Source organism: Octopus sinensis, linkage group LG14, assembly GCF_006345805.1.
Source record: "Octopus sinensis linkage group LG14, ASM634580v1, whole genome shotgun sequence".
NCBI lineage: Eukaryota > Metazoa > Mollusca > Cephalopoda > Octopoda > Octopodidae > Octopus > Octopus sinensis.
Genome location: NC_043010.1, coordinates 31155880 through 31172988, shown reverse-complemented (window position 1 = coordinate 31172988; position 17109 = coordinate 31155880). Strand labels below are relative to the sequence as shown.

Below are 17109 nucleotides of genomic sequence, written 5' to 3'. Positions count from 1 at the left end.
ATCGAAAGCCGTGGTGAAAATAAATTGGAAAACTCCCCGTCACAACGGAGAAAATTCAACTTCAGTTGTCTTGATGAAAGCATCGGGATGATTACGGCTGGAAACCTTTGATCCACAAGTCGGCTCGTCAAAGGCTGTCCTGTAGTTAAATATCACCCAACTACGAATGAATGAACGGGAAAAAATAAGAAAGTGACAGAAGAGATGAGGACAGAGACGGAGAAAAGAGAGAGACACACCACATGCAATCAAAATCTCGTATAGAATGACCTCTAAGGAGATTTTAACATCTCTCGTGAATCAGCGAGAGAAACCAACGTGAACGAGATTAGGTCATCTCTAAGAACAACAACAGTCAACAGAACTCCTAACAATATGGTGAGTACCTCCTATAATATCTTACACCTTTTGTTGTTGTTCTTATTGTTGAGAGCCATGTTGGCCCCTATTTAGTATACCAATGACTGCACATTCCAGCCATGATGTTTTATTCAAGCATTATACTCGAAAACAACATCATTCAGTCCGTCCTTCCTTCTTAAGGCGGTAGGGTGAAATTTGAGGGAGATTTGGCTGCTATTTGTAACAGCAGACCCTGCACCTATGTGGAGCCCTTTTTTTGATGATGGAATAGCTGCTATAAATAAACACACTGCTAGCTATCTTTATGTAAGCTAGCTTACAGTCTTCATTAATATTAAATGAATGTGTTCGATATTAAGAGGAAAAAAATGAATGAAGCAGATGGTATCGCTGTAATTTACAATTATAACTGCTTTTAATATACATGTATATATGTATAACGTCCTCTGTTGATTGCCATATGGTATAGAAGTTTGTATTTGCCGAAAAACAACAACAATATGTATATATAAAGACATGCCGCTGAGTGGGTGTCAGTAAATGTAAATTAGAAAAATATTATGTAACTACATACGTGGTAGTCTACGTTAAATGCAGTGTTATGATTAGCGATAGACGCAAAATTCTGAACGCCATCAGTCTAATTATCTCAAATTTATATTTATATATATATATATATATATATATAATGGTTTCGGTTATAATACCCATTGTTATCTGTCGCTTAATTGTACACAGAGGTATCATCTCATTTCCGGTTCCCCTACCCAAACATTTAAAGTTTTATGACCAGTTACGAAAGTTTCTTATCCTTATCTCTAACTGTCGACATCTCTACTTTTATATCTCTATGCTTATATGTACACACACACACGCACACACACATATATAGTGTGTACTCGTGCGCACATACCGAGTGGGGTCAATATATACGAACATAATTCTGTTCGGGAGGCCTGTTCGTTACTTGAGTAATTGAAATGGATATAAACAGAGGTAATCCGTTTCAGGGCAAACTCCACATAAACACATGAAATGTATTTTTTTTACTCATCTATCAATAGCAAATACATAAATATATTACTTGCATGTATATATGTGTGTGCACGCGCGCGTTTTTTTATCCTTTGTCATGCTTCTGTCGATCCAAATATGAGCCATATCGTTATTTCATATATAAAACCTGAAACCTTGCAAGCTGAATGATGTCCGTACCTGAACGTTAACGAGCCGTTTGTGCACGTTCTACCAGCGTTTGTACGCGTGCGTAGTCTACTTGTGATTTGTTGTTCAATTTCAGCTTATTCAGCGATTAGACTCACAGTCACTTATATGCATGCATAGTCTGCTTGTAGTTTGCTGATCAGATTTCAGCTCTTTATGCGAGCTTAATTTCCTTCAGAAAATCCGTTCGTTGCTCAGTTTGTTCGTTTAGAGAACTGCATGTATATGAGTACTTAACTGTGTGTGTGTGTGCATTGCCAAACTGCTAGTATCCCTGTAGCCTCCTCATGGATCTAATGCAGAAGAGTCAATTACCGGTCTTTGGAGGATATTATTGATTGAGATCATCTCTACTTTTGTATCTTACAAAATACATCTTTAAAATGTTCTGCCCAATGTTTCTGTATGTTGCTATGGTCTATGTGAAATGAATAGGAGCGTACCCTTCTTTATTTGGAGCAAATACCCCCTTCAAATTTTGATAGGGACCTTTCATGTCATGTTAGTCAGCTGATTCTTGCACTCCAAGAGTGTAATAAATGCTTTTACATGCCTGTTGTGTGACACCAGTATCTGCCACGACTACAATTTCATTTGGCTTGATGGCTCTTCTACACAAGCACGGCATATTGCTGAAGGTCTTGGTCATTTATCATTGCCTCCCTAAGGCCCAACACTCAAAAGGTGCTTTTTATGTTCCGGTGGCATGGTTACCAATAATGTGACACTGGCATCAGCCACAACTATGATTTCACTTGGCTTGACAGGTCTTCTCAAGCTCAGCATATTGCCAAAAATCTTGGTCAGTAGTCATTACCTACCATGAGGCCCAGTGTTTGAAGATCATGCTTCACCACCTCATCCCATGTCCTCCTGGGTCTACCTCTTCTGCAGGTTCCATATATACACGCACACACATACATTTATATTTATGCTCACAAGCTTTTTGTTATTCTTTGACAAAAATAATGACAGGTCTTTGAATTATTCATGTTTTGAGCATTAACGTTTCAGAGTGTTGCAGGTGGAAGAAAGATAAACAAAGCATGTTTTTTTTAAGGGATTTTTGTTTTTATTTTTTATCCAAAACATTTTTCAAGACGCCATATTTGATGCTGTGTTTGTAACTATGATGATAAAAAGTTACTTACACAGGCCATTTCAGTGGCATCAAAAAGACAAATAGGTGCATTTGAAGTCCCCTAAATTCAATCCTAATTTGGGGGTCATGTTTTCTTGGTCCCCTATATGCTTTGCATGTCTACTATGGCACTAGCTCCCTAAACACCCATTATCTACAACAGGTCTTACTTATCTCCCTAATACCTAGTATATTCATCTAGCTCCCTAAATGCCGTTGTCAAGAAAAGGTGTTTATTTAGCTCTCTAAGCACAATGGGCTAAAATGCAGCAGTAAATCCTTAGCTTTAGTTAGTTTCTGATTTAAAAGAGGATAAGTTGAACAGAAATTTTTTTTCTTTATGCTTGCATATTTGTAACCTGCATATTGAAAAGCATATAAAAAAAAAACAGCCTCTTCACTTCTCTGCACCTGTCTATATTGATGCTGTACATGCGGGTGTGGTTAAGAAGCTTGATTCCCTGCCCGGCGGTGTTGGGTTCAACTCCACTGCAGAGCAGCTTAGGGTGAGTGTCATCTCTATAGCCTCCAGTTGACCAAAGCTTGGGAGTAGATTTAATAGATGGAAATTGAAAGAAGCCCAACACCTTCAAAATAGTCACCTTGTGCAGCAATATACTAGTCTCAGTCTTCCTGCCACTTTCGGAATTCGTCCTGGAAGTCATTTTCCATAAGTGAGCCAAGGACCCTCTGTGATTCTCTCTGGATCACAGCAATGGTGTTAAAAATGGTAACCTTTGAGCTGCATCTTCATCTTGGGGAAAAGATGGAAGTCCATAGGTGCTAAATCTAGTGAATAGGGCGGATGCAGAAGTGATACCATGTTGTTTTTGGCGAGAAACACCTGTCTTTGCGCTCCACAGATCCAGTTGCTTTTGCTGAATGCCCTCCCTCAAACACTTCAAAATGTCACAATAGAACTCTTGATTGACAGTCTGGCCATGGGGTCAAATTCTTAATGCACAATACTGCATTTCTAGATAGCTCCTCATCTTCCAGGAATGTTCTTCCACTTATGAAGCATCTATGCCATACAAAACATTGCATACATAACACTTGCTGATGCATGCTCAGTGTCTCTATAGCAGACTTCCCTGTTAGCTTTTTGTTCCTGTCCATGACAAAAATCACAGACTACAGCATACATGTAATCACAAAAACACAAATCGGATAACTTGCGAAGTAAACACAATGATGTCACTCTGCACACACATCAATGTGCTGCCATCTGTTGGCATTTTACAGAACTAGTTCAGGAAATTTTGATACCACCTCATAGTGTTGATGCAACATCTGAATTATCCTACAGCAACAACTTGGAACTATTATAAAACTTGGAAATGGGATACCCAAAAGCCAAAATTTATAGAGAGATGAGGAGAAGGCATTTATCAGCAATGGTAGATGAGGAATAGCTGATTTGATTGACTGATTGTTACTATTATCGTGTGATTGATGATGCTAATCTAATGTTTGTGTTGCTATGTGTTTATGATTCCATTGCAGCATTGCTGTTATTCTGCTGGGGTTGCTATTGTGACATTGTTGTTGCGATTATGCTATTACTAGTGAAATGTCAATGCTGCTGTTGTGATGTTATTATCGCAGAGTTGTTGCCACTGTCATGTGCTATCGAGACATTGTTGCAGCTGTGATGATAACGTTGCTATTGTGGTGCTACTACTACTGCAATGCTTATATTACTGTTGTGACATTGTTGTTACTGCTATCTTGAACCGTTAGCACGCCGAGCGAAATGCATAGCCGTATTTCGTCTGCCGTTGCGTTCTGAGTTCAAATTCCGCCGAGGTCGACTTTGCCTTTCATCTTTTCGGGGTCGCATCAACAATTCGGTGCGACACCAGTGCAGAATCACCTCCCTCCGACAAGTCATCCTAACGAGACGTCTGCGTTGGCTGGGTCATGCCCTCCGTCGTCAACCAGGAGAATTCATCTACGAAGCAATTGCCCCAGCTCCCCTTCAGGGTTGGCGAAAGCGATGTGGTGGACAATGAAAACCTGGTTGATGACAGTCAAGGCTGATCTGGAACCCAACCTAGGCCCCCATATCTACAGCGTTCGCCACTGGAATAAGGAGTGGTTGGAGATCACGCGGTCGTTAGCCTTAAATCGCCAGGCCTGGTCGGCGTTTGTGAGAGATGCAGCATTGAGGATGAATGAAGCCAGCTCAACCCACCCCGGGTGAATGCTGTCAAGTCAGTCAGTCAGTTTCAGGGTCGATAAATTAAGTACCAGTTATGCACTGGGGTCGATGTAATCGACTTAATTCGTTTGTCTCTCCTTGTTTGTCCATTCTATGTTTAGCCCCTTGTGGGTAGTAAAGAAACATACCTTGTTGTTGCTATTGTGATATTACTACTACTGTAACTATTTATAATGGACAGATAGGTGTCCTCATCTTGTTTGTTTTTATCACGTTTCAGCTGATCTACTCTCCAGCCTTCATCAGGTATTCTGGTGGAACTTCAAACCCAACCCTTTATTTGACTAATGGGGTACACTGTTCTCATTCGTAAGTTATGTTGCTGATGTTATTTTTCTATTGATATTATTTATCCACTAGTGGATAAGAGCACGGACTACTAACCCTTGGATTCTAAGTTCTATCCCAGGCAGAGATTTGAAAAATAATATCAATAGAAAAATAACATCGGCAACATAGCTTATGAATGAGAACGGTGTACCCCATTAGTCAAATAAAGGGTTGGGTTCGAAATTCCACCAGAACACCTGATGAAGGCTGGAGAGTACATGAGCCGAAATGTTGTGATAACAACAAACAAGATGAGGAGACTTATCCATCCATTATAAATGATGTACATAATTCCTCATCTCAAAAATATAGGATAGTGCTACTGTAATGTTTATGCTGCCATTACAACATTGATGCTGTGATTGTGATATTGTTGTTGCTGCAATATTGTTACTATTGTGATGATGTTGCTATTACAAGGAGGTGCCGAAAAGCTCCTGGCTTTGAGTAAAAGAAAATAGAGGAGGATCAGTTAATTGTGATTTTATTCAACATATTCCCCTCTCAGATTCACACACATATTGCAGCAGTCCTTTAGTTTTTCTAAGCCCTTTGAAAGAACTTTGGAGGTTGGACCTCCAACCAAGCCTTTCGTCATACCCTCAAAGCCAGGAACTTTTCAGCTCCCTCTCATATATTGTTGCTGTTGTGATATTATTACTAGGGTTACATTGGTGTTAGTATTGTGATGACGTTGCCACTGTAATGATGACATTGCTATTGTGATGTTGCTACCGTTGCTTTTGTGGCATTACTGTTAATGCTATAACATTGATGGCTTTCAGTACTTTTGTGTATCATAAAAATAGGGCAGTATGTTCTGATGACTGTTAATATTAAGGTAATAACATCTTTCCCTAACTTCGTTGTTGGAGTACAAAGTAATTAATGTTTATTTCATGACGAGACATGTTATTTCAAGACTGGTGTGCACACGTTGTTTAGGAATGTAGTTGTTGCTATAGTAACGTTGTTGGTCTTACTGCTGTTGTAACCATCATTTGTTATTGTTTAACTCCATTTCAGCGCTTAACTTATTTTAGCAGATTTTATGATTAGTTGCATTCCAGCCGTGACCACGTCTTAGGAGTCTCTTGGTCAAAATTATCTGTGGTGACTTTCCCTATTAAAATAAGTGTGAATGACCACATACCACATACTCCCCCACCTCATTAGCTTGTATAAGTGATTTATTAACGTAAGTGTAGATATGTGTGATAGTTAGGAAAGGGTAGAAGTAGGAAGATGGGATGTTTATGCTTTTGCTAACATTTGCTGAGTAAGTGAAATGGTTTCAACACTTAACAGAAACTGGACTTTTGATATTAATCTAAGATTACATTCTCATATAAGTTACAAGGTCTCAGAGTAAGTGGGGACAAAATTGTGAAATGTTGTGATGTTCATGCCCTTCTCTAAGATATTCTTTTACACATTTCAGTCATTTGACTGTAGCCATGCTGGAGCACTGCTTTAAAGGGATTTAGTTGAAGACATCAACCCCAGGATTTATTTTTTGTAAGCCCAGTACAAAATCTCTAATGCTGAACCACTTAGTTACAGGGACATAAACACACCGGCATCGGTTATCAATGGTGGAGAGGACAAACAGACACAAAGACACACATAAATATACATACATGCATGCATACATACAACAGGTTTCTTTCAGTTTCCATCTATCAAGTCCATTGACAAGGCTGTGGTCAGCCCAAGGTAAAAGTAGAAAACACTTGCCCAAAGTGCCATGTAGTGAGATTAAACCTGAACCATGTGGTTGGGCAGCAAGCGTCTTAGCACACAGTCATGCCTGTGGTATGAAAGATATATCTCTCACAAGGAATAGAAATCAATGAGTTTGCCACAATTTAATAGCATATGGTAGTTATTACCGTTGAGATAGTTAGCACAGGAAAATGCAGGACTGAATGCTTTTCTGTATCTGATTGATTTAGCTCCACTAATGTTATGAGTTCATATTTCAGAAAGGCTAGCTTTGACTTTCTGTTATATTCCTGAGTAAACCCTTCAGCATTTAAACTGGCCATATTCAGTCCAAATATTCTACTTGTTTTATGTTCAGGCTGGCCACATCTGGCCTCTTACACTTATCCCACAATATTATTCTAAAAATAAACAGTCACATCATTGAAATCTTGAATCTTCAAGATAATGCATGATTAATATGAAACAATGTGAATAAATAAGCACTGCATTTGACAGAATAATCTGAATGCTAAAGGGTTAATTCAGTTATCCAGAAACTGACTGATGCCAAAATAATTGGTCTTGAATTAAACCAAGGCTCAGTTACATCCCCAAGGATCAAGGGAGGTCTGCGTTACATAGGTGGCTATAACCCAGTCACCTATGGAGCATAGGTGCAATGTCTAGAAGTACCCAATAAGAACTGGAGCTATTTCAAAACTTGAAGAATACTCCAGAATGATCTGTTATCAGTGCAAATTTGTAAGAATATCATTGGTGATGTTTACAATCGCAAAATCGAATGATGTTTGTGTAGATCTGTAGCAGTGATAAAGTACAACTAAATGAATGCTTAGATCAACAAATCCTTAGATTTAAAACTCAAGTCATGCAACTATAAGATGTCCTGTATAATTATTGTTACTGTAGGCACAAGGTCTGAAATTTTAGGGGAAGGAGCTAGTCAATCACATCAAACACCAGTGCTCAACTGGTACTTAATTTATCAACTCTGAAAAGTTGGAAAGCAAAGTTGACTTCAGCAGAATTTGAGCTCAGAATGTAAAAACAGGCAAAAATAATGCTGCTCATTTTGTCCAGTGTGCTAATGATCCTGCCAGCTCATTGCAATACACATATTTTTATGCACGTAAAACTACAATTTTGTGATTTCAACTATGCTGCCTTGATAGCCAATGCATTTTTATGGCCTATATGAGTCTAAGTTCAAAGGTTGTTTTGAATTTGTTTTGGTTGAGATGTGTGAACTTTTTCAATGTATTTTATAAAGCAGTTATAATAAATCTATTTTTTAAAATAAATTTCTTACTAAAGAAAAGTCAATGTGATTATACATTAGAGATATTCCCTCTAACTTTTAGTTGTCACTCTGTACAAAAATCATGTGTAATTTCTTTTCCTGTGACCAAACATGTGACATTGAATACACTAGAAGTGAAATTATTAAGGCAACCTCACTAGTGCTGGGGTCCATGAAAAATGTACTCATTGAAGTGGTTGGCATAGGAAGGGCATCTAGCTTCAGAAACTATGCCAAAATTGTGACATTGGAGTAAGACATGGTCCTCCAACCTGTTGAACCATCCAGCCTATGCCAGCATGGAAAGCAGATAGGAAATGATGATAATATTTTAGGCAACTAACTTTCCTCATCAGCAAGAAACCCATTCTGCTCCTACGTTACACCTGTCTACTCCTTATTCTCCTAGCATAAAGGTGCTCCACACAGAGATCATAGTTTTGCATGCTGCATAACAATCTCACCAATGCTGATGGCACAAAAGGAAGCATCCAATACACACTGTAAAGTGGTTAGTATTAGAAATGGTGTCTATCCATAGAAATTATGCCAAACAGACACTCGAGCATGAAGCACTCCTTAGACCCATGGGATTCTGTCAAACTATCCATCCCATGCCAGCATGGAACAGAGATGTTATCTGGTGATGATGATACAATGAATTTAGGGAAGGGTACAGCCCCAGTACTTAACCAGTATTCTGTTTTATCAACCCCAACATGGATGAACAAAATTGACAATGCTAGGATTTGAACAAAAAAAAAGAACTGTAAGTAAATATCCCTAGGAATTTTATCTGTTGCTCTAATGATTCTGCTAATCATCATTGTTTAACGTCCGCTTTCCATGCTAGCATGGGTTGCACGATTTTGACTGAGGGCTGGCGAACCAGATGGCTGTACCAGGCTCCAATCTTGATTTGGCAGAGTTTCTACAGCTTGATGCCCTTCCTAATGCCAACCACTCCGAGAGTGTAGTGGGTGCTTTTTACGTGCCACCGGCAGTGGGGCCAGTCAGGCGGTACTGGCAACTCACTCGTATCCTTTAACACATACCACCAGCACAGGTGCCAATAAGGCGACGTTGGTAACGATCATGCTCGAATGGTGCCCTTTTACATGCCACTGGCACGGAAGCCAGTTGGCTGCTCTGGCAACGATCACACTCGGGTCCTTATTTAAATATATGATATTTAGATAAATCTACTGCCTCCACATACACACACATTGTTTTGTTTATCGTTGATTAACATCTAAGTGTCAGATTATCTCCACTTTTTTTTCTACCCTGTAGGCCAGCTACAAGAAGACAATGGCTGGAGGTCCTCGTAAGAAACCTGGTCCGAAGCTGGAACTGACTGAGGAACAGAAACAGGAAATCAAGGAAGCATTTGACTTGTTTGATGCTGATGGTTCTGGAAGCATTGATGCCAAAGAGCTGAAGGTAGAGTAAATAACATACATTTCTCTCGACTCAAGAATAGGGAGTACTTTCGATAAGTTGTTTAAATTCAAACCAACTGTAATCCTGCAAGTCCATGATCAAAGGTGTTCTGATTATGAGCATCCTACCTTTTTAAGAAGTATCTTCAATGTGACATCCAATGTGACTTTTCCATTTTTTTTGCTCTTTTAGACTGCAGGATGTAATTCAAGAGAGATTTAGCTACTATTTCTAGCAGATCAAATAGCCACATAGAAGTTTCTGATGTCAGCTCATCGTTTACTGAGTAGCTGTTTTAGTTCTTTTCTTTTTCTTTAGCAAATGGAAGAGAATATTCTTGCTAAGTAACTAAAGCTTGAATGTATACAACTTATTTGAGAGATAGTATTGTTATTAAGGACTTGAATGACTTTGTGCTGAACTGTCGGTGGTATTACTGTTACTCTGACTTGTGTGTGAAAGAGTATTTATACTACAGAGTCAAAGGTTGTATGAAGATATATTGGTACAGTCATTTTGGCATCACTGATTGAACATTGACTTATCTGACATCAGACATTTTAATATTTCTCTCATTCTTAAGGTGGTGAGCTGACAGAATCGTTAACATGCCAGGCAGAATACTTAGTGGCATTTTGTCTGTCTTTAAGATCTGAGTTCAAATCCTGCTGGGGTCGACTTTAAATTTCTTCTTTTTGGAGTTGATAAAATACGTGCCAATTGAACAGTGGAGTTGATGTTATCAACTTACCCACCTCACTGATCTTGCTGGCCTTGTGCCAAAATTTAAAAGCAGTATTTCTCTCACACACCCCATTGTCTTGTCTATGTATGTGAACTTATTTCTTTTTATGTGTATGAGGATTAGGAAAGTGTTTATATCAGTTATGCTCAGTTAACAAATTGTAATGTCTGTCTCTCTTTGTTCCTCACTTATTCTATCTCTATGTGTATATTTCTACTTGTGTATGCATGTGTCTGTTTCTCTCTTGTGCCAGAAAGAACTGTGGCCATCAAATACTTCAAGGCAACACGGTCAGGTCCTGTCAAATTAGCATATTTTCTTTTCAAAATTTAGTCTCAAGAGCAGAGACACTGTTCATAGCCTTTCAAGATCCTCAAAGAAGGAATGGAGACATTCTGAAAGCACCATCCGATTGTGGCCGTTTGCCAGCCTCATCTGGCACCTGTACTGGTGGCACGTAAAAGCACCCACTACACTCACGGAGTGGTTGGTGTTAGGAAGGGCATCCAGCCATAGAAACATTGCCAGATCAGACTGGGCCTGGTGCAGCCTTCTGGCTTCCCAGACCCCAGTTGAACCGTCCAACCCATGGAAAGCGGACGCTAAATGATGATGATGATGATGAATACTCAATTTGAATTACTGAAGTAGTTGGCAGTGAATGCTTTAGTGACATCTAGTTTGTTTAACCCTTTAAGCATTCAAATTTCTTTGTTGAGTTTACTTCTTATTTATTCACATTGTTTTGAATTAATGAGGTACTATCTTGTAGCCTCAATATTGCAAAGATATGACAGTATACTTTTAGAATGATATTGTAGGGTTGATGTGAGAGGTTGGATCTGGTCAGTTTTAACAAAAAAACATGTAGGATATTTGGACTGGATATGGCCAATTTAAAGGTTTAACCCATTAGTATTCAGATTTCTCTGTCAAATGTTTGTTTATTCACATTGTTTGGAATTATTCATACATCATCTGATAACTCCAAAACTTTGATAATGAGGTTATATATTTTTAGAATGACATTTTATGGTAGGTGTAAAGAGGCTAGATCTGGCTGATTTGAGTATATATCAGGTAGAATATTTAAGCCAAATATGGCTGGTTTAAATGCTAAAGGTTTGATGTCTACTTTTCCATGCTTGCATGGGTTAGAGGAGAATTTTGTTGTGACAAGTTCATATTGTCCCTTAGCTAAATATGTTTTTCATGGAAGATGGAAATGAATGACCTTGCTTGTATGATGATCATAACTCATTTACAACCCATCACATGATGATGTCTAAGCAAAGGTACAAGCAAAGACACACACACACACACAAATATATACAACATGCTTTGTAAACTATTGTGTAACAGTATGTTAGTTGTAATGTGACAGACTGGGTGTATCCTATGAGCTGAATGTGGTAGTCTGGGCCTGTTGTATTCTGTTAGATACTGTGTGGCAGTTTTTGTAAATTGTGCATTAAGTACAGAATGGTGACCAGGGCATATTGCACATTTTACAGGCCATACATATTGTACCCTTAATTACTATTAACCGAAGGACAAGATAGGTAAATGTGACCATTGCGGGCAGTTACCCTGGACCTTAACCCTTTAGCATTTAAACCAGCTATATCTGGCTCAAATATTCTACATGTTTTGTGTTCAAGCCAGCCATATCTGGCTCTCACACCTACCCTACAATGTCATTCTAAAAATAAATTGTCACTTCATCAAAATCTCAGTGCTACAAGATAATAATTCATGATTAATTCAAAACAATGTGAATAAATAAGCATCACATTTCACAGTCATCTGTGATTCATAACAAACTACAATTGTTTCTATTTATCCATCCCGCTCACTATTCCTCAGAGTAGTGTCCTCGGGCATTTCATCCATAAGGCTTTATCAGAAGCAACTATCATTATACCGTCTGATTGGATTCCCAAGTGTCACCAACTGGGGCTATGGATATTATCCTTCCATGGTCTGCTTCTAGGTCTCCTGCTAGTTGGCTTTGCTTGAAGAATCTGTTTTGTGATTCCTTCCTATGACATTTTAATTACATGTCCATAGTACCAGAGCTATGACATCTCAATATGGTGAAGAAGCAGCTTGACCTGGAGAGATTCCTTGATCTAGCTGCACCCCCTGTTGAGGAATGTTAATTCCAGAGATCCTTTTGGTCATTACCCAACATTCATAACCATAGGTGAGGATAGGCATGAAAACCTTATTAAAAGTAATTGTTTCAGTGTAGTGGTGGTAGTGATGATGATGATGATTGTTTTTATCATTAGGTTGCCATGAGGGCTCTTGGTTTTGAACCAAAGAAAGAGGACATCAAATCAATGATAGCTCAAGTGGACAAAAATGGCACTGGTATGTATTTGAACTTACCATATTTTCTATGCGTACCTGACCTTATTTTGAAGTTAATTTTTTCGTTTATATCAGTGATTCTCGACCACTTTTGCCTGTGGAACCCCTTTCATTCTTTTATTCAGGTGAACTCTCATAACCATTCCATGTTTTAAAAAAAATCTTATACTATTTTTATAATTATATATTATTAGGAATTGTATTAAAAAAATATTAAAATATTTTGCATATTGTAGAAGTATAAACAATTTATTGGACATAAACTTTAACAAAATATTGTATAGACCACCCCACAAGGGCCATATGGGCCATGGTTGAGGACCACTGGTTTATATGTTTGTATAGTATCATGTAAGAAGGTGCATGAAAACTAATATGTATTTCTGAACATGTGTATTCTTTTATGTTTTTACTTGTTTCAGTCATTTTGACTGTGGTCATGTTGGAGCACTACCTTTTAGTTGAAGATATCAACCCCTGGACTTCTTCTTTATAAGCCTGGTACTTATTCCATCAATCTCTTTTGCTGAGCCACTAAGGTACGGTGGCGTAAATACACCAACATCAGTTGTCAAACAATAGGGGGGGGGACACCAACACAAACACACCCATATATGTGTGTGTGTATGTGTGTGTATATATATATATATATGACGGGCTTCTTTCATTTTGTTTACCAAATCCACTTGCAAGGCTTTGGGTTGGCCCAAGGCAAGTAGGAAACACTTGCCCAAGGTGCCACACAGTGGGACTTAAACTTCATTATGTAGGTAGCTGGTCTTTGTGATGTTTCAGGTGTTTGTAAAGGACTGATATTTCTGTTAAGGTTATATGTAGAGAACTGATAGGCAATGTGGAGGGTTTTTTTATGTTGAAGCTGAATCTAGAGGAAGGCTGGTGTCAGTACTTACGTGTATATATATGTGAGTATATATTAATGACTTTATTAAAATTGTGTGTGGTTAAGAAACTCACTTTGTAACCACATTACCATGGGTTAAATCTGACTATGTTACTTTCTTGCTTATAGCTGTCCATTAATGTTGATGATGAGGTTATCTATTACAGCCCCAGGCTGACCATAGCCTTGTGAGTAAATGGAAACTATGTAGAACCTCTTGTGTGTTTGTATATTCTGTATAATGTGTGTGTCTATATTATGTATAATATATGTGTGTTTGTTACACACTACCACTACTTAACAACTGGTATTGGTCTGTTTATATCAGCAGTTCAGCAAAGGAAACTGAAAGAAGAAATAGCTGATTAAAGAAAAAAAAAACCCCTAAGTAATGGGGTTGATTTGTTCTGCCAAAACCCTTCAACATGGTGTGCCAGCTTCTCTGCTGTCCAATGACTAAAACAAATAAAAGATGAAAATTTCATCTAAAATATATTCATTTTGTTGTATTTGACCACTGGCTATTGTAGGAACCATTGACTTCAATGACTTTTTAACCATCATGTCTCAGAAGATGAGCGACAAAGACACCAAAGAAGAGATCCTCAAGGCATTCAGACTGTTTGATGATGATGAAACTGGAAAAATCTCATTTAAGAATCTGAAGCGTGTTGCTAAGGAACTTGGAGAGAACCTAACAGATGAAGAACTACAGGTGGGTTTAACAAGAATTAGATTCCTTCATGTGTTAGAATTGATATCTTGAAATGGTGTTTTCCTTACCTTCCATTTGTCTGAGAGGTCGTGTAAATTAATTTAGCATCCATCCATCAACTTGTTAATAAAAGAAAATATTTAAGAATAGAAGAAAAACATAAATCAATAAATATCTGTCTCCGTTCAGTAGTTCTGAGTGGGTGAGAGAGAGTCTCTGGTAATTAACATTCCCAGAACGTTTCAGCATTGGCATGGCTGTCTGGTTGAGAAGCTTGCTTCCCAACCATGTGATCTTGAATGCAGTCTTAATGCATAGAACCTTGGGCAAGTGCCTTCTCTTATTGCTTGTCATATATATATATATATATGTATATATATATATATATATATCTTCTTGTTTCAGTCATTTAACTGCAGCCATGCTGGAGCACCACAGTGAAGGGTTTCTCATCAAATGAATCGACCCCAGTACTTATTTCTTTTTAAAGCTTGGTACTTATTCAATCTATCTATCATATATATATATATATATATATATATATATACACACACACACACACACACCACACACACACACACACACACATACATACACATACAATATATTCACATACATATGAATATTATTTGTTTGTGTATACTCTTGTCTAGACATCACTGGATGTTTATAAATAAGAATGATGATCATACAAACAAGGTTGTTCATTTCCAGTCTTCTGTGAGAAAAATAGCCATGGGGGAAATATTAAATTGTATGAAAACAGGTGAGGTTTGGTGACAGGAGGAGCATCTGGCTGCAGAAAATTTACCTCAATAAATTCTATCTGTCTCATGCCAAGCATGGAAATGGGTTTGTTAAATGATGCTGATGGTGAATCTCTAATGAGGGAGACTATTTCCACTTAGTTTAACTCTACAGCCTTGAATTATCTGTTACATATGCCCATGGGCATATAGCGTAGTGGTTAAGAGTGCATGTTACTAACCCCAAGACTCCGAGTTCGATTCCAGGCAGTGACCTGAATAATAATAATAATAATAATAACAACATCGAAAAATACCTTAGGAATAAGAACCCAGGTTCAAAATTTATCCAAGACACCTGATGAAGGCTGGAGGGTATATCAACCGAAACGTTGTATTAACAACAAACAAGATGAGGACAAATATCCGTCAATTGTAAATGTACATAATTCCTCATCTCTTAAATATAAAACTGTATTATCTGTTAGTCTGATCCATGCTTCACTGCCTGATAAACTACACTACCTTTATCAGAGGTGGAACACTCAACAAGTCCACTATCATCATCATTTTAAAACTTTGTATTCCATACTGTTCCTGGCTTGGGTAGTTCTACAGGACCTAACTAACCTGAGGGCTATATAGATTTGCTTGGGCAAGGTTTCTATAGCTCGATGCCCTTCTAAATGCCAACCATGTTACAGAGTGTACTGGGTACTTTTTTTTTTGCTATCAACAGCACACTCATCATAAAAATGATTGAAGATGAATGGTCATGGGTGGAGCACCTTTGATTATAGATTTGTTGCAGCAGCAGTGAGCCAGAGCCAAACAATAGCAGCTCTCAAATCTTGACAGAGAAGTTAATGCTGTAATTACTGCTCCATCTGAAAGTACTTTAGCAATTAACAAGCTCTCACTTAAATTATTACAAGCAGGTATCTTTCCAATGTATGCACACATAGACATGAATATGTATAAAGACATATAAACATAGGCATGATAGTGTGGTTAAAAAGCTTGCTGCCTTACCATGTGGTCTCAGGTTCATTCCTACTGTGTGGCATGGCACTCGGTCAAGTGACTTTTGCTATAGTCCCAGGCTATATATATATATATATATACATATATACACACACACACACACACACACACATGCCCCCTTGTCATACACTATGTGATGATTGTAAATAAGCATCATTGTTATACAAGCGAGGTTGTTCATTTCTAGTTTACTGTGCAAAATATGCCTAGCTATATTTTGTGTGTACTCACGTCTTGACATCACATGATAGTTATAAGTGAGCATCACTGTCATACAAGCAATGTTGTTTGTTTCCAGACTTCTGTGAAAAGCATGTGTGGCCATAGGAAAATAATATCTTGTCTGGAAACAGGTGAGGAATTGGCGACAAAAAAGGTATCTGACCATAGAAAAATCCACCTCATCAAATTTCGTCCATCCTGTGCAAGCGTAGGAAAGTGGGTATTAAATGATCAATGATAAACAACTATTCTACACACACACATACACAACACACTCATGCATTCACTGTTTTATCTGAAATTCTCTTTTGCAACTTTTCCTTTTATGTTGTTTTTCTCTCTAGGAAATGATAGATGAAGCTGACCGGGATAATGATGGAGAAGTGAACCAAGAAGAATTCCTGCGTATCATGAAAAAGACTAGTTTATACTGACCCATTATTTCTCTCTATTTAAGACCAGTCTATACTAATCCCTTTTTTTTTATATATATAAGACTAGTTTCAACATCCCGTGTTTCATTCTTTAAAAGAGTCTAGTCTCTATTGACCCCTTGTTTCTATAAAAGACAATCTACTGAAACCCCACCTTTTCTTCATCCATTTTA

At 38.0% G+C, this 17109-nt stretch overlaps 1 protein-coding gene across 1 annotated transcript; it reads left to right on the top strand.

The window, feature by feature from the left end:
* The first annotated feature begins 223 nt into the window (after positions 1–223).
* LOC115219068 (caltractin) lies at positions 224–17109 on the top strand. Its single transcript, XM_029789129.2, has 5 exons — positions 224–378; positions 9604–9753; positions 12793–12874; positions 14306–14490; positions 16847–17109. Exons 1-5 carry the CDS (start codon positions 376–378, stop codon positions 16934–16936), a joined length of 510 nt encoding a protein of 169 aa, XP_029644989.1. The 5' UTR covers positions 224–375; the 3' UTR covers positions 16937–17109.

What these genes read in the sequence shown, in the direction of transcription:
- LOC115219068 (XM_029789129.2), top strand. An exon ending in TTGATGCCAAAGAGCTGAAG is followed by an intron (nt 9,754 to 12,792) that starts GTAGAGTAAATA and finishes TTTTATCATTAG; the next exon opens with GTTGCCATGAGGGCTCTTGG. An exon ending in AGTGGACAAAAATGGCACTG is followed by an intron (nt 12,875 to 14,305) that starts GTATGTATTTGA and finishes TGGCTATTGTAG; the next exon opens with GAACCATTGACTTCAATGAC.